This window comes from Megascapheus bottae, chromosome 19, assembly GCF_031878675.1.
Source record: "Megascapheus bottae isolate mThoBot1 chromosome 19, mThoBot2.hap1, whole genome shotgun sequence".
NCBI classification, from domain to species: Eukaryota; Metazoa; Chordata; class Mammalia; order Rodentia; family Geomyidae; genus Megascapheus; species Megascapheus bottae.
Window position 1 is genome coordinate 20591211 of NC_143527.1, and position 21621 is coordinate 20612831.

General features: G+C 40.1%; 1 protein-coding gene across 2 annotated transcripts in view; it reads right to left on the minus strand.

The window, feature by feature from the left end:
• Positions 1 to 338: 338 nt before the first annotated feature.
• Positions 339 to 21621, minus strand: part of Setbp1 (SET binding protein 1) — a 324431-nt gene continuing 303148 nt past the window's right edge. Inside the window, exon 6 of one of the 2 annotated variants that reach the window (XM_090353180.1) lies at positions 339 to 1236. In XM_090353180.1, coding sequence (XP_090209306.1) covers positions 626 to 1236 — 611 coding nt within the window. In that variant the 3' untranslated portion in view covers positions 339 to 625. Of the gene's footprint in view, positions 1237 to 9051; positions 9294 to 21621 lie in introns of those variants that run through there. The other variant, XM_090353179.1, reaches the window with a different exon arrangement.

The following is a 21621-nucleotide window of genomic DNA, read 5'->3' on the forward strand; positions in this document are numbered from 1 at the left end:
GATAGCACGCGAAGGGTGAACTTTACAACACAAGTAAAGATTTACATTATTTAAACATGGACCAGGGAGAGGGCAGGGAAGGACACTGGGCGAGGGAGATGTAAGATTCAGCGCGGGGGAGCGGGACCGAGGAGACGACCCGGGGACCAATGTGAATGCGGGTCTCGGGTGGCCTGTCGCCAGGAGCCCGCGGTTCCATCTGAGAAACGGTATGGTTAACGGAAAGATTCACCTTGACCACGACCTCGGCGGCCCCCGCTGACCGGCCTGCAGCCTTCTCCCCGTGGAATGTCTCCTGGTGGAGGGTGACGTCCCTCCCAACTGTCCTGGCCGGCAGAGTCGGGGGCCGCACCTCGGATGCCCGGGGCTGGGGGCTCTGGGAGGCCCAGGCACCCGCCTGGGCGTCCCGCGGAGGGCGGACCCGGCCGCACTCAAGTCCGGGGCTGCCCGGGGTCGAGGGCCCCTGCTCGGCCGCCCCTCCCCACCGCCCCGCACGGATGGTTCAATCCCCATCCTGGCCCACCACGCTACCGGAAGGAGGAATGGGCCCCTGCTCACTGCACGTCAGTCCGTCTGGCCCCGCCCCTCCAGGCCCCGCCCCCAGGTTCCCAGGCCCCGCCCCGCCCTAGGCCAGGACGTCCCCCTCGCTCCCCCGGGACTTCCGGGGCCTTTTGGCCTTCACTTCCTCCTCCACGGGTAGGAGCTCTCGCTGCTGGGGGGGCGGCGTGGCCAGCGGCGGCGGCCCGGGAGGCGGAGGTCTGTGTTTCCTCTTCCCCCCTCGGGGGGTCTTGGGCAGGGGCGGTGGCGGCGGCGGCGGGGGCGGGGGCGGTGGCGGCGGCGGCGGGGGCGGGGCCTCCCGGGCCATGTGGATGACGGCCTCAATGGTGGCCATGATGGCGTCCTGGCCGGCGGCCGGCTCCAGTGCCAGGGGGCTCAGGCTGGGCTTCTGGCCCCGCTTGCTGGGCAGGTCGACGCACTTCTCCAGCACGGGCATCTGGTCCCCGGGGTCCTCGTCGAAGTGGGGGGGCTGCTTCCGGGGACGCCCGCGCCGCTTCTTGACGAAGTTGTTGCCGGTCTTGGCCTGTCTCTGCAGCCGCTTGGCCTTGAGGATCTTGTTGACGTGGTCCAGGTTCTTCTTGGTCGACAGGATCTTGGTGTAGTTGCACATCTTCCGCACTTCGCACTGGATGGCTTCGATCTCCCGCCGCTTGAATCGCTTCTTCAGGGAAGAGCTGGCTGTGGGGGGAGAGAGAGAGAAAAGACACTCAGTGCAGGACTCGGGGCCATGGACGCACGGGCTTTTCACCCATCACTAAGGCTCCTCCCTGGGTTAGATCCCCAGCCCTGCTGTGAGATCAACAACAACAAAAGTAATCAAGGGGGGTACATTGGATCAGAACACATTAAAGTTCACTTGCACCAGTAGAGAAGTGGCTGAGTACTGCCTTTCTTTTTTTTCTTTTTTGTATTTTCTTATTCAATTTGAAAGCAGAAAAACAAAAACAAAACAAAACAAAAAACAGAGTGTTTTCATTCTGTTACAGGTGCAAAGCCTTGCTGCTTTATATCAGTTCTCAGTTATTCCACTTTAAGGACATGAAAACTGGCACTTGACCTTGAATGACAGGAACACAACAGAACTACAATAAACATTTCGTTATTTTTCTTACCATTCATTTAATATTTCAGCCAATCCTTTCATATTCGATCCAACTAACTTTAGCATTGTAGGTTCTTATACTGTGGCTGTTGAATGACCAAAATGACCCGTAGCTCTGGTCACACAAGATACACTAGCGATGTCTTACGAATGAGACCTTGACCTGGTCTAGAATATGTCACGAAACTGTTTCTGTATTTAACCCTTATCCATCCATAGGCCGGTTGGGAGTGGGGGCGGTGAGGAAGGGTGGAATTATTTCCTGAACACTCTAGTTCGGATAGCATTGTCTTTCCTGTGTCAGATTGTCTGGTGATGTCCAATTAAACAACTCATTCCAAACCAGTTTATCCTGGGAACCTGCAGAGAAATATCCGCCAGGTGTTTCTGAATCACTTACCCTCCCCCTGCTGCACTGTTGTTTGCAGAGAGCTCTTTTCATGTGCTGGTGGCCAGATGCGCCTCTATTTTATGAGCCCAACTTCTCAGGAAGTCCTGTTCTGTGCCACTAAATGGCCTTCAGGGCTGCTTCGTTTTGAAGTTCAGACACCATAAAGTGTGAATGGCTTCAAGACATAGCCAGCCTTTTGCCTTTTAGCTCATTCTTTCTCCTTTTATTATATGCAAGCAGGCACACGTACACATATCTGTGGTGTGTGTGCAAACACACACACGCATGTGTACACTTGGACACACTGCCTCTCCTTCATTATGGCTGTCAGTAAACTTACCAGTGTGTTCTCACTAAATTTTTTTTGTTGCTGTGGTTTACTCTAAATGTTTAACCCTGAAGAAGCAAGCCTGGGTGAAAGATCTAGGTCAAAAGCATCTTGGCTTATTGGGAAACAGGGAGAGAAGGAAAAAAAATGCTTAAAACATAGACACCACTCTCACTCATTCTTGGGTACTCCCACTTCATTCTTTCCCCTGTAGCCCCACTTCTCCCTCATGCTGTGGCCATCACAGACCTCCAGGAAGGTTTTATTTGAAGTTATTTATGCCACTAGCTTCATGGAGTGGGAAGCACTGAGTTCCATAGGCCAGGTCAAACTGCTACTGCTTATGGCCAAAGGTCAGTTAGACTGACTGAGCAATGAATAACTACTGAGTGATGTTTAAAATAAGTTATAAAGATCAAAATAGAACAAAGCCAGAGTGAGCTTCTGACTATAAAAATAAAAAAAAAAAAGAAAAGAAAGAAAAGCTTGTTCAATGATCAAGTTCTCAGATGCAGGCACTGATTCTTGTCTGGCTTTGTGTCTCTAAAATGACCTAGCATGGTGCCTCCTTCCTGGGCGGAGTTTAAAGGTTGTTTGTGTGCTGACAAATCAGACTAATCATTGCTGCCTCACAGCACAACTCCCCAAAGAGATCTAGTTTGGATTTTTAAAGTAACTCTTGCAAATATAGTGACACTAAGTGTTAGCAGGCTTCCCTTTAGAAACAAGGATTTTACTTTGTGCCATTCGCAAACACAAGAATACTAGAGCCAAGAAACTTGTGGTATTTCAAATAAAGGATTCGTTTGCAGTTATACTTTCCCTTTTGATTATGATATTTACCAAGAAAGAAAATGCTATGTGATGTATAATGAAGAACGCCAGGCAGAAAGCAAATAATTTTTCTAATATACACTACAGCATGAAAACCTGAAGTAAATAAGTGAGTTGACACCAAGGAAAGTTTGAAATACTCCAATAATTTTGGAGGTGCAAATATAACTGATGGATTATCCCTCCTTTTTTTAGAGTCAAATGCCAAAAGATAAACAGTAATCCAGTAGATAACCTCATACTTATGTTGAGCATGTACCTTTGAACTCATTAAAATATAATATTTCTGGCTCAGGATTATAGGTATGGACCAACATCTGTTTTATTATTATTCTCCTCTCTCTTTTTTACTATCAATTAAGCTAAATATTTGCTCTCCTTCCTCTTTACATGCTTGTGTTTTTATTTTCATTTTATATTTGGAAATATCTAAATGACAAAAATGAAATCTGAAGTCATGTAATATTGGCATTGACATAAGTAAGTTTACATTTAAAGTGATATAATCACCTTGGACACTGATGGGGTAAAAACCATTAGAGTTGAGGATGTACAGGTCCCATCTCAAAAGAGCTTCTTTTCTCCCATTTAACAGGAAGCTAAGGATGCACAAGAGCTTCCTCCAAAATGATTTTTATAGAACTTTACTAAGCCTTTCAAGGACAGTCTATAGCCAAATTTTCTGGAATGGTGAAAACATTCTTTATCTTTACCATTCCATATGGTAGCCATTAGCCATACATGCATACTGAGCACTTACAAGGTGCTAGTGTGATTAACAGAGTTAATATTTAATTGTAGTAGTCACATTTCTCAAGATGGCTACTTTATTGGCAGCAAAGGTCTAGAGTAAACCAACTCAAAATGTAGAGGGAAGTTAGACGAGAGCACCTTGAAATATACAGGACACAAAGAGCTTCAGTAAGCAAAATAAAAAGTGTAGGGACTTATAGTTAGACAATATATGTATGTACATATATAAATGTACACATGTATCTATATATGTACACATAGATACATACATATATATATATACATACACATTTCAAGTGACTAGGAAAAGAAACTACATTTAAAAGTCTTAAGAAATAGGATGATCTTATTTGCAATTTAAATGAAGTGTTAAAAGAGATCATCAAATAAATTTAAATTTGAACACTGCCTGGGCATTCATAATTTTTGATAAATTTTCTTAGTCACCATTATTGCATTGTGATTGTATTATTTTTCAATAGCTTTATAAATTCTACGGGTGAAATCATGTAGTATCTGAGACTGGTTCAAAATAGCAAGGAAAAGGGGATGTAGGAAGAGGTATTCACAAAAAAAATGATCGGGGGATCATGAGTCTATACTGTTGCAGCTGATTGAAAGAGATGGGATTTATTAATCTTATTCTACCTATTTTTGTATATGCCTAACATTTTCAATGATATAAGGTTTAAAAGTTATACATGATAAGTAGCAAAACAGTATATCCCTGAACACCAGGACTGGAGATAGTTTTATATTTAACCCTCTTGGGGATTTATTATGGAGAGCATGTACCCATGACTTCCCTAGAAAGCTCAAAATGGTTTTTGCTGCCCTTCCCCATGGCCCAATAGTGTAGTGTGGGAGACCCAATGAGTTCTCTGTTTCAACTGTGACCAATAATAAGAGAGATCACAAATGTTCACTGATAATGTTACAAGTTAGCAACTCCCTTCCTTTCATACATATGTTTGTTTTTTTCCTCACATCTACTGAACATCTGAATTATATTTTACCCTTATGCTTATTATCTAAATTTTCAGTCATTATCCTTGTGTGTGAACAGTAGCAGTGTGCATCATGCAAACAGCCTTCTGTGTGGTGAGGTGGGCAGGATGAATCTTTCATGTTTCTTGCTCTTCCTTCATCTCTTACATTGGATGAACGGAACAGACAGACTCCAAGCTCACTTCTGGACTCAGACATTGCTAGCCATTATCCCCTTATACTCATTAGCCATTGCTTTCTCAAAACGTGAAGCAGCTTTCTAAAACACCTATTTCTAAAATATTTATTAAAGCTTAGTGTGAGGGGCCGAAGAGCTGGGACTTGGCAGGATTCAATATTCACAACTCATTCTCCTCATTGCTTAGGATTTTGCTGACTCTAAATCTTAACAGATTTTTCTCTCTTCAAATTGTTTCATTATTGCATAGTGATTTCTGGGATAGTGATTTCTAAGATTGATTCCGTATTTTCTCTCCTTTTTAGAACCATCCTATATGCTGCTTGCTCTTTGTTAGTCTTAAAGAAAAATTATGAGTGACCCAGGCAAAATGCAAATTCACATCTTTATAACTCTTCAATAGAAAGCAACTTTTAAACCTTTAAAGTTGCTAGGGAAATGCCTGAAGTGGTTTAGAAGGACTTTTCACTCCTATTATCAGCTCATAGCTTAATCAGCATTTCACTAATTTGACCCACATCTTTAATGATAACCAAGAAAGGGCTTTTTTACACACACACACACACACACACACACACACACACACACACACACACACACACATCATAGCCACTCGGAGCCAAGCCAAGTGCCAAGAATATTCAGCTATTGAGATGGCTTTTAAGAAATTCATGCCAATGTTGAGAAACTGTGCTTTGCCCATGTGTTAAGACACATGCTAAGTTTATAAGAAAGTTTGTGCTGTATGTGGATGGCTGGAGCAGATTTATTTTTGACTCCTTAGAGTTATTTTTTTGCTGTCCGAGTGTCCTGGGCTGGGGCGGGGGGGGGGGGGGGAAGTCAGGAGAGGGGGGGGAGAAAAAGGACAATTGCATTGCCAGAAATTGAGTTGCTTTCTAAGGTACAGCGAGCTGGAATAAGACAGAGAGCTGCAGTGGGCATGACCTTGTATATTGATGTGTTAAAAAGTTTGGTGCAGGCAAAGACCACTTCTTTTCTCTGCATTTTCAGCCTAAGAATCCCTTGTAAACAACACACTTTTTTTTTTCAGTTATGGGATTTGAACTCTGGGCCTGGGCATTGTCCCTGAGCTCTTCAGCTCAAGGCTACCACCCTACCCTTTGAGCCACAATCCCACATCCAGTTTTCTAGTAGTTAATTGGAGATAAGGGTCTCACAGTCTTTAGTGCCCAGGCTGGCTTTGAACCACGCTCTTCAGATCTCAGCCTGCTGAGTAGCTAGGATTACAGGCAGGAGCCACTATGCCTGGCATGTAGCACACTTTTAACGTTAAGAACAAAAGCAGGGCAAACACAAAAATCACAATCAGCCTGACCAAAAAATAAAAATAAAAATCATATTCAGGCTTCTGCCCTTAAAATTATTAAAATATTATTCAAAACATAGAATTAGAGTATTTTGATAACAGAAGTCTCTGCCTCATTAGTATTAACAAATTTGATGAAAATTAAAATCTGTTTACATCATTATTTGTTGGAGGATTGTGTACTTTATTTAAAACTTACATCAACAATACTTTACATATGTATTTCAATGGGAACTTTTTTGGTAGCTTGCACTGAGACACACACAGTCCTCTTGTTCTCAGTGTTTCTAGTAGCTGGGATTACAAGCATGAGCCACCATCATTTGGGTAGGAAGCAATAAAGCTTGAACACACAAATGAGTGTGTTCTTGATGCCCCTGAAAACAAAGAGCATAGTTCCTGCTCCAAGGTAAAGACTTGGCTAATAGTTCCTGATGGATTGTTTAGAAGGTAAACTCCTACAGACCGATTCTGGATTAAGAGTCATCTTCTCATTCCCTACCACATCACTAACTGAATCGCAGGTAATTCCACTCCTGTACCCATGGGAAAGCTTCTAGAATGAATGTTGAGGCTGACATGCTTTATTTGGTTAGGCAGTCCTTAAGTCCTGGTTCCTAGGTCTTCAGAATCCTTGACTTCTTTGATGATGGCAGCATACTGCTAATCACTCATGAGCACAGGGTTCATGTGATAAATCACCTGTGGATTTGACAGAGAGGCAAGAGTAAACTAGATAACACACACACACACACACACACACACACACACACACACACACACACCATATAAATGATGGGTGAGGTAGAGTGGGGTGGTTGGTATAGGGAGGAATGTGAAAGACAAAGCTGAGAGATTAGGGAAAAAAGAAATTGTACAATTCCTTAAAAAGTGTTTGGTACACATTCACTGGTGCAATACAGAGTGATCCCAGCACTAACAAAAATGGAGATATAGATTCCAACAGGTCCTACACATATCAATATTGTTGCTGTTGGTTTATCCTAGGAGTGCCCAGCCTAGACCACCAAAGGCATTCTTTAAGTTGAGGAACTTCTCTGTTAAGGTCAAAGTTGCATTATAGGCTTTTCTTAAGAAGTGAATTGGAAGTAGTGGCACAGATAAACTGAGGAACATGAGAGCTCTTTTGTCCTACTGCTTCAATCAACTTGGGTTTCCATTTGTTGCAAGGCAAAGCAAACCCCAGCATGCTGACTATATGACTCAGGAGGCTGGATAGAATACCAGAAAATGTGAGCTTCATTGTGAAATCTCACAGCAGGAAAGCCTGCCACTCAGGGGTGAGTGCCCCCTTCTCGAAAGGCTCTACATTGTCTTTTCTTTCCTCTCAAATCTTGTATAGCTTTTTTCTTAACCATAAATGTCATCTTTTATGTAATTCTCTATTATATAAGCATGCTCTTACCTGATTGTGAGAGGCTTTTAATATTTGAAAAAAAATACAAGGAAAAACAAGGACTCATATGACAATGTGAATTTAGAAGAATTTCCAACTAATTTAAGTATGTGTGCTTAGATAAAATAAATCTTTGTTAAACATGCTGGAACTCCAAGAAGTGTATGTCATGATAGGTACTTATGCTTTGACTTCTTTGTGGCCATAGTAATAATTACAGCTGTCTATGTGATACTTTTGTCTTTTTGTTGGCAATCTGATAGAAAAGATGTGGGTACTAGAGGGATGAGGTGCTACTACTGCTTCTTTTACACTCTGTGGTGTGCTGGGGCTTGAACCTATGGCCTCATGCATGGCAGGTAAATGTTCTACTACTTGATCTTCAACCCCAGACCTTTTGTTTCTGTTTTATGAAGTAAAGTCTCACTGCCAGCCTGGAGTTGGACTCAGACTTATAATCTTCCAGCTTTTCACTCCTGAGTAGAAGGGATTATAGGTTCTAATCTTGTTAAAGCTTCTAGTCTTGTTATCCCTTCGTTGTATTTCCAGACAAATCTCTTAATTTTTTTTAAAGGATCGTTATTTCTGAATATAGTCTGTCAAAGGCTTATATTTCCAAGTGTTCTTTGTTCTAGAAGATATCCTCTCAGTAAAGAATTCTGTGTTTTCTATGAAATGAATCCTAGAGTATATTCTATTCAGTCACAGTTTTCTGGAGATTTTAATGTCTCCCAAGGCTCAGAATTGAACTTATTTCTTTGATTTATTTCTATAATCTAAAGTCACATGTTTACATTAATAAAGTCTGCATATCCCAACAGTTTTACCCCTAAGCACATTCATATAAGCTACCACCAAGCCTGGTCACTGCCATTATAGAATGGTTTTCGGGGTGTAAAAGCCAAGTCTTTCATTTAACTCTGTAAAGTTTAGTTATACTGGTTTTGGTCCAGTGTTCTAGTCTATTGTGGAAGTTTTGAAAATTCTTCATTGTGTTTGCTCAAAGAGTACATGGAATTTTTAAAAGGAATTTTCAAAGGGTTTAAATATGGTCAAAGTTAGTAGCTTTAATTCCTTTGGGGCTTGATTCAAGTCACTCCATTGCATATTATTAGCTTTCCTTCTTATTGAAGCTTTTAAAGAAAATAATATCAATTTGCACAATAAAGTATACTTATATTCTTCATAAAAAACACAGTAAGCAATTATTCTCATTGCTGTATCATCTTTGTCTCCCTAGTAGATGATGGATGAACTCCAGAAACAATAACTTTACATTGCCCACAGATGTCTGTCCAATTCTATTATTTCTCTCAGTGTCAGAAAGAATATTGCATCTGTTGTTGGACAGGGAGGAAAGTCTTGCATTTTTCTTTTATCCGGAGGCAAGACTCCTGCTAGTGAGGAAAAAAGAAAGATTACAAAATAAAATAACACTTGGAATGGTTCTGTTATATCCAAATTTCCACTGGATTGTTTAATACTCAGGCCTAAATATATTTTATTAATACCTTATATCATAGTACATCCTGTCTACTCTTTAAAACTCCCATTAAGGCCTCTTTATAAAAGATGTCTCTGATCTTCGATTGCAGTGTTTAGTTTTCTGCTCTCTTTGTAGGAAAATTTATTGAGATTTCTTGTTCCTTTCTGATAGCACTTTTCTTAGTCTTATGCTCATGTTTATTTAATCATGTTTATTTTTATTCTTACATTGTGTTTTCCTAAGGAATGTGTACCTCCTCTGATTCTTTTCATTCATTGCTGGAACAAATGTTACTGAGGAAGCCCCATTTTGTACTGGACATTGAATTCTGTGTTTCTCCCCTTAGAACCAGCAGCCAGCTCAGCTGAATTTAATATCACACTATGCAATACGACCTGAACTGGAATTCATCATCTATTTTGTAAAGGGGGGGCATGCAAGAAGGACATTCACATACTTTAGCTGTTGGCTGTTCTCCTACGAGCATTGACTGATGCATAGAATAGAGCTATTGCAAAGAGCACTGTGAAGAACATACAGATATCTAAACATTGCATGGAATTGTAGGTAGCACAAATAAATTTAGGACTGGTTGGGTTTAGGGGAGACCGGGAAGAATGACGGAAGGGGTGACACTGATCAGGAAGCATCATACTCAACAACTCACATGTTGAACTGAAACCTCTTTGTGCAGTTACTAAACACACACATGCACACACACACACACACACACACACACACACACACACACCATTTATAATTCCTTGCAAGCCACTTAGAAAAGTATCTGAAACATTTAAGGATGTGGGCTGATGGAACACGTATACATGAACATATTTTCTAACAATAAAATTGTAATCTTAGCTACTCTAGCCTAGTAGGAAAGTCAGTAAGTCTCTTATCTCCAGTTAATCACAGAAAAACTGGAAGTGATGCTATAGCTCCAGTGCTAGATTGCTTCCCTGAGCAAAAAGGACATTAGAAACAGCACCCAGACCTAGAATTCAAAGCTTAGGAATGGCACATGCACATATGTACACACACACACACACACACACACACACATACACACACACGCATACACACACACCCCCAAAACACAAGACATTTACACATTATATATATACATATATGTACACACAAACATATACACACATATGCACACATAAATACAGAAAATGTGCACTTAAAAGAACTTTTTAGAGTAGTTTTAGGTTCTCAGGAAAATCAAGCAAAAGGTACAGAGACTTTCTATGCATCTCCATGTCCTGACACACCCTTAGCCTTTGCCATGAATGGTCTTTTCATTGCTGAACATTTGGGTCTAAATTATAAAGGTGTATTATATGGACAGGTCATATGCTATCTTGGCAAGTGCATATACATTCATTTTTCTGAGCTCTCTACCAGTAGTTTATTGAGCAAAGTTACTGCGTTAACTTCTCTTTTCAAACACAGGCTTGGACAAACTTAATGCAGCAAATTCTTTTTCCTCAATTTAACATTTGACAATTTGAGAGGGAAAAGTTCATTCATCATCCTTTCCTTTTCCAAGCCCATAAATTATTGGCTCTTATACCACGCAGCCCGAATTCTAGGAAAAGTTAGTGTAAACAAACCCAAGTTACAATGCATGGAGTAAGAGAGTGAGTCATAAACAAAACATAGACATATGTTCTCATATAAATAAGGGCCTGGATCCTCAGCTTCCAAAGTCTGCTTCCCATTAATTATACAACAAAATGAACTTTCCATATGTAAAGCCCAAATCACTTAACGCTGGCAGTTTATATAAGACAAAGACCAGGATTGTGGATATACAGGCACTAACAAAAGTGGATTTCAACATAAAGAAAACCCTTGTAACTTATCTTCAGGCACTGGGGGACAGAGGATCTCTTGGAAAATGCTTTGGAGCAACAAAACTCTACCCAGGAGTCCAGTAGTACCATTCAAGAGGCTGATCTGAATGCCCTGCTCTCCTGGAGTCACTTCATAGTTTAAGTTTCCTCCATCAGAATTATTTTCTCTACCTTTTAAACTGTCTATTGGTGTGTCCCATTCATACCTCCTATCTTATAAAGGTCACTTAGTATTTCTTAATCAGGACAAAAGTCAAGGAGGTATAGAGCTGTAGGAAACAGCAGAATTCTTTCCTGTGTCTCTTTCAAAAAGACTTCATTACATGGACCGATGGGCTGATTCCCAATGGACATGAAAAGAACAGGTAGGGTTTAGTTTATTTGGGCTGGGGAGGGAATAAATGGACTCTTTTTCGATCTTTGCCAGTAAAGATGTTAGTGACTTTCATTCATTGATGCATTGAGCATTTCTGTCACATGCATGTTCTGTCTCATGGTCCAGACCACCACAGGAAGCAGAATGATTCCCTAAAGAAACTAAAGGGAAAAGGGAGGACCTAATGTTTTTGGAGAACCTGCAGTACACACTGGCCTATTTCACACCTGGAAGCAACCATTGAAGAACCTTAGCATTCCAGTTGTACAGAGTGGAAAATAGAGATCCCAAAGTTTAAGTGATTCTCCTAAAGGCACACATCTTAGAAATCAGTAACTCAACAATTCACACAAGGAAGGATTGACTGCTCAAGGATTCGTAGCCAGTTGCATACTGCATTCCCTTAGAAAAACAAAGAGCACAGGAAGCCAAATAAAGAATAAGAAGACCCAGAATATGAAAGCCCAGTTTTTCCTTTCAACGTTCTATTACTAACCTCATCAACATACCAAAGTTCTCTGAATTTCACAACCTCAAAGGACTTTCTCAAGCCCTGGATTCCATAATTAAATAACAATAACAGGAAATGTTGTGGCAGATTATGCATGCTATGCCTGCTAGATTAAGTGTTCCTGCACATTGTTTTGCGTTCACACGCTTTCAATGGCTCCTTGCAGGGACCTAGGTACTTAATCGTATATGTGTAATTATTCCAAAATTTAAAAAATCAGAATGCAACTATTTCTGGTCCCAAGCATTTTAGAAGAGGGACATTCATTCACACTGAGGGGAATTGGGAAAAGTTATGATGAAAAGTGATGGCAGGAGTGGGGAGACACATTAAAATCAATAGAATACACGAGGTAGATGTAATCTTGCTACAGCCAGATAGAAATCTTAGCCATAAGGGGCCAGAGTATCTGAGTCAAGCCAGAAATCTTGATAATAATAATAATGTTTAATAGTTGCTAAGTAATTTTTTTAAAAGTAGGCTAACCAAAGCACAAGTGAAAACATCTACTTTCCCATAGCTGCCATTTTACTGTCACTTCCCTTCAGGCCTTATTCTAGAATTCCAGGTGTTTCATATTCCGACTCAAATATTCTGGCTTCCAGCTCCACCTATTATTATTTCCAACAGCACAGGTGAAACTAAGAAAATGGATACAAATAGAATGAAAGATGGCTATTTCAGAAATGTTGCAAACCTATCCTGGTAGTTACTGTGTTTCTCAAGTCTTTTTTCTCTAGGACAAGCTTATTCCGCAGAATCCCTTTAGTTGAAAATATTATTTTGGTCACCTGATATTTTAGAGTCAGAGCTTCTCAAATAATGTACAAAGTTTCTCTAGGACAAGAAGTAATCTTATGTCTGCTTTCTCTGAGACAACCAACAGAACTCTATAGTCCCCAGTTATTCTCTGTCTCATTACAAAATATTTATGATTGTATTTTCAAAACTGACAATTTGATGGATGCTAGTAGCTCATGTATGCAATCCCAGCTACATAAGGAGGTTGAGATCAGGAGGATGTGGGGTCTAGGCCAACAGGGGCAAAAAAGTTTGTGAAATCCATCTCAACAGTAATGGTGGAAAGTGTCAACAAGAGAATCAAAGTCCAGGGTAGCCTGAGGGAAAAAAGCAAGACTCAATCATAAAAATAACCATAGCCAAAAGGGGAGGCATGGCTCAAGCTACAGAACATCTGCCTAGCAAGCCAAAAGTACTGAACTCAAAACCCAGAGCTGTCAAAAGAATGGACAGTTTATAGCAAATAATCATATCTAGACCTGCAAACATTTGAGTTAGGTGGAACTTGATACAGCAATACTCTTCAACTGAGGTAAGAGTGCTTGGAAAGGAAGTGGGAACAAAGGCTAAGTAATGATGTTATGAATGAGCTACAACACAAGTATCTTGACAGCACAGTTCACATGATGTAGCATGACTTCATTTTCACATGAGAAGGGCCATAAAGCACATATAAAGTTTGGAATGTGAGATGGGTGTTATCATTTGCACTTTTGCTTCCTTCTTGCCAATATTTTTTTTTCCATTTAACTGATTGCATTTAACATAATGCAATGTGTTAAAAAATAGCATTACTTACTATAATGAGGATTTCAAAATATCTCCATCCTTGAATTCCAATTCCAGTTTCTATTCAATCTCAGTGTGGTAGCAAAAGGAACACAACTTTCCTGACACCCAGTTAAAACAATGTAATGTCTTAAAGTTTTCTTTCCCCCACTGCAACATAAAAGGATTGGCAAAACACTGTTTCTCTGTCTCCATCTCTGTCTCTGTCTCTCAGTCTCTTTCTCTGCCAAACCTACCTCATAACCCTTGCTCTGTTCCTCCCTCCCTTCTTCCCTCTAAGACACTCTGTTCTCTTAGACTTGACTATAGCCTGCCTTGACCACTCAAGATCATTCTTAATGACTGTCATTTCACAGTCCTTGCACATTGCCTGAGGCAATCTCTGCATCCATGAACAGGCAAGACTTTACCCTTGTCTCAACAGCCTGGCTCATGATGCCAACTTCACTGGAACTGTGAAGTTTTTCAAAAACTCTCCATTAATTACAGGAAACCCAAAGCACTATGTTCCCTTCTCATTAACATAGTTGCTTTCAGTTGCCACTAAATTATCTCACCACCATTAAACCAACAATCTAATTAGACTTGTGGAAATGGAAAAGCCAAGGAACAAGGCAGCTGCTGCACTTTCATCTCAGAACTGGTCATAAAATATTTGTGCCCTTTCATTCTGCATGGCGTAAAATCTGCCCCTGGAAGAATGTCTTCTCGCTCTCTCCCATTTATAAAGAAGAGCTTGAATATTTGATATAAAATGAGTATCTTAATAGAAATCACCTCTCATAGGGGAGGTTTTCTTTTCTGCATTTCACAGAGTGTGGAGTCCTCATTACAATAATCGCACCTGACTCCCCCTGAGTCTGATGCCTCACAGCCAAACCTCCCACTGGGCTTCAATGGAGGTGTGAATGATACCATCGCTGAGAAGGAGATAAAATGTATTATTATCATTACTCTATTTTTAAGAGGGTCTGACTGTAGCAAGAGGTGGTTGGGAATGTAATCTGCATGAAGCATTCAGAGAAGATAAATCGAGTTAAACTTCTTACCAATGCAGCACTTCCAAACCTGTCATTAAACCTTCTGTCTTAAAAACAAAAACAAAAAAGCCCTCAGTTCTGGAGAGAAAATTAAACTCTGTCCAGACATGTTTATGGAGAATGTTCCCCAGCCTTACACAAGGTTCTTGGCACCAAAATATGATTGTGAATTGCTCAGGAGTAAATTTACTCTTGGTTTTTATTTCTATTCTTCCCTCCCTCCTTCCGTCCCTCCTATCCATTCATCCTCCCCTCTCTCTCTTTTTCCAAGAACCTAAGATTCATAAGATGCCTAATATTCATTAGATGAGACAATCTAAAGAGACAATGTTTACTGCTTAGGGAAACTGCTTCAAGCCACAATGCAGAGCTATCATATGTAAAATAAAATACCGCAACGGTCTCTGAATCTCTTGTCTTCCATTGAGTAGTTCATGCTGAAAATGTTAGATTTTTCAGGTGAGGAAAGATACTCTGTACATCCAATACCTCACAGTTTTTTTTTTCTTTTTGTGGTACTGTGTTTTGAACTCAAAACCTTAGAATTGCTAGGCAAGTCTCTACCACTTACTTTTTGTTAGAGAAATTGCTACAGACATTCATTCTTGTGGGACTTGCTGTCCATACTGATTCCAGGTACAAAATCTGTCACCCTGTATGTTAATTTGTAGATATTTTCAAAGAAAAAAATCAGTCCAGCAGAAAACTTAAACACAGAGATTATGTTGCCTACTGTTGACATGCATGGAACCATCTTGCTGGACAGTCAGCATTCCTATAGCCCTAACAAGAAGGATCTCTGCTCTTCCCTTGGACCGTCTTTATCAGTATGATGCTTCCCTTCTTCAGGAGCTGAGTGAGGTCAAACCATGCTCTGGCAGTGGGGATCTGAAAGAAGTGCTGCCATGGCTGAGGTTTCCAGGAGATGGCCTGGAAGGGAGGGCAGGGAACAGATTTGGGGCAATTGGATGCGATCCCGGAATGTTATCACTCTAGTCATGATAGAAATGGCTCAGGTGCCCTATGATGTCCAGATTAAATCAGAGTCAAACTTATTTCCCCATTTAGGGGTGGAAATGACAGTAACAGTGGGTTTTTTCAGAAATGTTTGCTTGGTGTAGTGAGTCCCCAAGGAGAGCAAAGCAGCTTCTAACCAGGCTGGGATTCTTAGGCCAGAGCCAATGAAGGGCAGCTTTTCACAAAGCTGCCAAATGGAGGGAGGCTTTCTAGATGAACACAGTATCATTTTGTGATGTTTCAACAGGAGTCTATCAGAAGTCCTTTTCAGGTAATTTGACCAAGTGTTTTAAAATTAAGCTTTTTTTTCCCTAGATCTGCTTGGATTGTTTTCTTCTATGTATTTTGAGTTAGTTGGGGCTTGTAAGGATTAATTTTGTAACCTGAGGGTCCCTTTAGTGTGTGTGTGTGTGTCCTTATGGTTCTTAGATATTCAAATTTTTATTAATTTGCACATTTATTTGCTGTGTTTTGGAAGACAAGATTTTTGCCAAAATGTCTCTGTTATTGTGGTTAAGAGTGTCAGATAATTCCACATAACACAGAAAGCCAATGAAAACAATCATCAATCCTTAAAGACCTGCTCATTGCTTTTTTTGCACCAGGACATTATTTTATCATTCAGAGATCTTTCTCATACATGATGGTTGATGAAGAGTGAAATCAAACGTTGAAATTTGGGAGCTAAAGCCAATATTCATCATCACTGCTGTCTAGCTACTACCTTCCTAGATTCCATTCCAGTTCTGTTAGGATATGGAATTCATGCTATTCTTTATCACTGTTATTCCTTTCTCAAGGTTTTCCACCTTGATGATGGGTATACTCAGTTTTGACCAAGTAAAAAGTTTGGTTGATGGCCAAATTTATTACCTAATATTATTCCCTACTGTGAGAAGCAGAATGCTCCTAAATCTAATAGATTTGTAAAACTTAAGTACTATCATTTACTCATGTTAAATACATTGTTAAATAAGGCAGATTATATGGTTTTTGGGGAAAAAAAGGATTATTAGCCTTGATATGAAAAAGATAGAAAGGCTCAGCAGTGTTATATACTTTGCTGTTACCTTTCACAGAGCTATACCTTGAACAATTGGGATTTTCTCATGGCATCCCTGAAAGGTGCTTTTTTCTCCTGCTACTTAAGATGAAGGAACATCAATGATGTGTATGCGTGTGTGTGACAGAGAGAGAGAGAGAGAGAGAAATGCAGGGGAGAGAGGGACACACACACACACACATATATATATATATATATATATATGTATATATTCTCAACTTTTTTATCATTCCTAGTCTAAACTTTTAGTTTCCAAACTAGAGGAATTTTGTTTTGGGGCTTTTTATTGAGTTATCACAATACAGAATCTACCTCAATATAGTCTTCCCTATATGAAGAAACTATACTATAGTTCTGTTAAACCCAAAGAGAAGAAAAAAAATACATGGAAGAGTGAATTTACAAATTGTCTATATATTGCATGATCTCCTAAGAAGTTAGTTCAATATGTAGAAGGCAAGAAAAATTAGCCTGAATTATTTCAGTATGGATTATCTGATATGGTTATTAAATCATTATTGGGCAAGTGTAATAGGAGTTGTTTCAAATTATGCATCACTTTGAACAAACTTTATTGAAGCTTTTACTGCATTAGCCCTAATTACCCACAATAATGATGCAGCACTCCCTTGAATCAGCCCTCCTATGCTGAGCCAGGGGACTGTGGTAAATCAATAACTATCTAGCAGTTTGATCACACCAGCTGACCCGTTGGAGCTCTGATGGCAACGGCTGCTGCTGGCCCTACCTCCTTTCTTCCCTCTCTCCTTGGAAATCATGCTGGCTTATCCTTTTCTGCATATCTGCTACTGCTCCTTCTACAGATCAATACCTTCATAACCAGCAGAGTCTCAGGTTCTGGGAAACCAAAATATTGCCTTAAACAACAAAGCTTGAGGTCTCTTCTTCACACACATCCATGTGCTCACACACTTAAGCTGGTAAAGACATTAAAACAACAACAACAACTTATGGCCCATAATAGTTTCTCCTGTACTCGAATGTTTACAAAACAAGGAAATTGTAACCAAAAATCACCTGTTTGAAAAAGAATCAGTTAGGATGATGGAGCAACTGGTTACTTCGAAAACATTTACCAACAGTCTACAATGTTTCTGTAAAATATTTTTTTTTCACTTAAGTTTTATGCATTCCGGAATTTAGGATGTCTTTCTCAAGTGTCTTCAATCACAGTCAATTCTGGATAAACACACAGATCTTTCCTCAACCATTCCTTCTCTACTCAGGGATTATTTACTGAGCATGAGTAAGTATATAGGAAGTGTATTAAGTAACTTAGAATCTCTTAATTTTAAATGAAATGAATCTCTAATTAATTGAATTATTTCAGTATCTTTTTTTAGGTCTATCATTTTTTAATTCTCTTACCCCTGTTTATGTTTATTTTTTAAAAACTAATTTTGTGCTGTTGGTTTATGTCGGTGGTACTAGTTATTTGGAAGGGCTGAAATTAGGAAAACTGTGTTTCCAGGCTAGGCCAGATGGGTAGAAAAGTCCAAGAGACTTCATCTCACTAGAAGTTATTGGGTGTGGTAGCATTCACTTATGATCTCAATTAACTCAAGAAGCTTCAAGGAGGCAGATCAAGGTCCAGGAACACAACCAGTGTGAATGTGAGACCCTTCCTCAAAAATAACCAATGAATAAAGACCGGGATGTAAAGCACCTGCATAGAAAATGCAAGACCCTCACTTCAGACTTCAGCACTGAAAATTAAACTTTCATTATAAATCAACTTAGTGTAACACTTTAGTCCTCCCCCACAACCCCTGAAGTTGCCTGGCTCTCTCAAGATATCCTGTAGAAATGATGATCTATTAGAAAATAAAGAATCAGTAAATTTATTCTTAAAATCAGAATCAAGTCTAAATTTACTTTACTTATAGTGAAAGAGAAAAGAAATCTAAAGAAAATGAAAATCCAGCAAGTTGTAACATTAGAAGTATGTTAATGGGGCATATATACACAGTGGAATTCTATGCTGCTATCAGAATGACATTGTCCCATTCGTAAGGAAATGGGAAGACTTGGAAAAAAATCATATTAAGTGAAGTAAGCCAGACCCAAAGAAACATAGGTAGTCCTAGAAGAGAATCATAATAGCTCAATTGCTATGCATATATGAACATATAAAATGATGCTAATCAAAATGAACTCCAAGATATGGAAATAAGAGGTTTTTCTTTGTTGTTGTTGTTTTCAATGTACTGTGTTCTTTCTTTTTTTTTCCCCTCCTTTGGTTTATCCCTTGCTGTCATGTATTTGATTTTGGTACCCTGTGTCTTTGTATATATGTTTATCTGAATTGGGGAAGGAAAGGGGAACAACAAAATAGTGAGATAAAGGACAACCAGCAAATGCAACAAGACAATATGTTGGGGGAGGGGGTTGGGGGAAGAAAGTGGAAGAAAAATAAAGGAGGGGGCAAGAATGTTTGACAAGAAATGTACTCATTACCTTACATATGTAACTGTTACACTTCTGTAATCACCCTGATAATAAAATTAAATTTAAAAAATATATATGATTAATGCTCAGTCCATTAAATGAGATCAAACTCCTACAGACTTCTATGTACTCGAGTTTGGTTAGAGCTATCTGCTTCATTAGATTATGAGTTTCAGTTATGCTTTCCAAACAAGTAAGTGTTCATAGATAGGAAAAAAGAAATGTCTTTGCTTATGTTGGGCCAAGGGCAAGAAGTGGGGTTCCACTGCAAACCAGGCAGTGAATTGTGAAATGTGGGCTGTATTCCAGTTGTGTGACCTCAAGTGAATCTCTGAGTCTTGGGAGGCACCTGCTCCTCCATGTGTGGAACACAGCATTGGACCTGGGCCCAGCCTGTGTATTCCCAGTTCTCTCAGGTTTGTGGGAATCTGTTTATCTGTGGGAAGTGAAATCTCAGGAAGGTCTGGCTTCCAGCATCTGGGGTAGATCCTTGGCTTGTTTCCTCTCAAATTTTCTGCTCAGCCGCCTGAGATCCGGAAATGGACCGAATCTCTGCAATTCTCATGAGGGTCTCATTTTAGAACTGCCAAAAAACTAAATATCCATTCCTACATCTTGAAACAGAGTTCCTTTGGCTCAGCTCTAATTCATGGAGAGGCAGGTTTCAAAGTCCAATATCTACCTCCTATTCCTTCTACTTGCTTAGAATAGTTATAAATCCCTTACTGGGGTTACAAGCATAGAAGGTAAGCGTATATAAGCACATAATCCCAAGACCAGTCTCTCTCACACTGAATAGTAAAAAAAAAAATGCAGAGGATGATCATGGAGGGTAGGTTGGGGGAGGGGAGGAAACCACCTGTCTTTTGGCCAGTGGGAAATATCTGTGCTTGGCAAGCAAAATTGGAAACACGGGCTAATTTCTGAAACCATAAAGTGAGCTCTCCAGTGCTTAGACAATAAGGTGAATAAGCAATTATCCTAGTGAGTTGAGTGGACCATGGCCCACAGCTTTTTCTCTAGCCACATGATATCTACTCATGGTAGATATGCAGTCATGGTAATGGTTTACACATTCTGGCATTCTGTTTACCTGTCTCCCTCGACCAGACACCTCCTACACAAATGCTACTGGTCTAGCCAGCCTCAGAGGTGGCCTCCATTCCATTCCTCTGTGACATTCTTTCCTTTGAAAGGTGATGATGATTTTTAAGAGATGACTTCATTGGAATTTCAAAAGCAGGTTAATCCAAAACAATAATGGAGGGTACTATTTCCAAGACATGTCACAGAAAAATAAGTTGTGTGGTCAGATTAGGCTGTGGAATTCTATGCTGCTTCCTCTCTAAGCTTAGCATGTCCTTCTCAGTAAAAAGCTCTGGACAACAGGAAGGTAGGGAAGCAGTATTCCTCACACTCACTTTACAACACAGAACAGTTCTTTTCACACAAAAATCCTGCCAATATTTTCCAAATCTGATTTGGGCAGTATCATTGCAAATATTTCTTATTATTTCCACTGGGCTTGTTTTCTAACTGCTAGTGATTTCTGTGAAGGAGGTAGGCACACAGAGAAGTTGAAGTTATCTGTTCAAAGCCACCTGCTGAATGAGGACACAGCTTGGAGTGAGTCACTTCTTGGCTTCTAATCATAACAGGGATGTCTAAGTACAGTGTAGTTATTCAAATAGCAATGGAATGTGCCATCATTTTGCATCCTATGCCAACCACAAGAATCTAAGCCGTGGACAGCTATGAGGTGTGCATAACCTTGTTGCAGGGAAGAAGGTAAGTAGAAGACATTGTGAAGATAAATGCACAGTAGAGATCCCCAGCACCATGAACATTTGCAGGAACAGTGGCAAGCTGGGCCTTGAAGATGTGAGCAGGAGGTGAGTAGCACTGTCCTCAAGCACAGGTGTTAAGTCACATCCAAGGCCTATGTTCTTGACAGAGGGGCAAAGTTGGATTGTCTTGCAGAGAACGTAAGGGGGCAGAAAAGGGACAGAGCTGGAAGGGGCTGGACTGTGAACATCTCAGGTAATCAGAATAAAGATTTCAATGACTCTAGGGGACTGTGGGAACTGCTGGGGAATTGGTGACATAGGGAGGTAGAAGGTATCACTGTCTCAAGGAAGATCAGAGACCACCATGTTTCAATTCTAAGAGTGCAAGTGATGGAGTAAAATGCAGAGGTTTGGAGAAATGCTTTGAGATCCTGACTGTCAACAAGTTGCTGAGACAAGTTTCTCTGCTCTTAGCTTCTGCTTTAGAAAATGAGAATGCAAGTATTTACTTCACAGAATTCAAT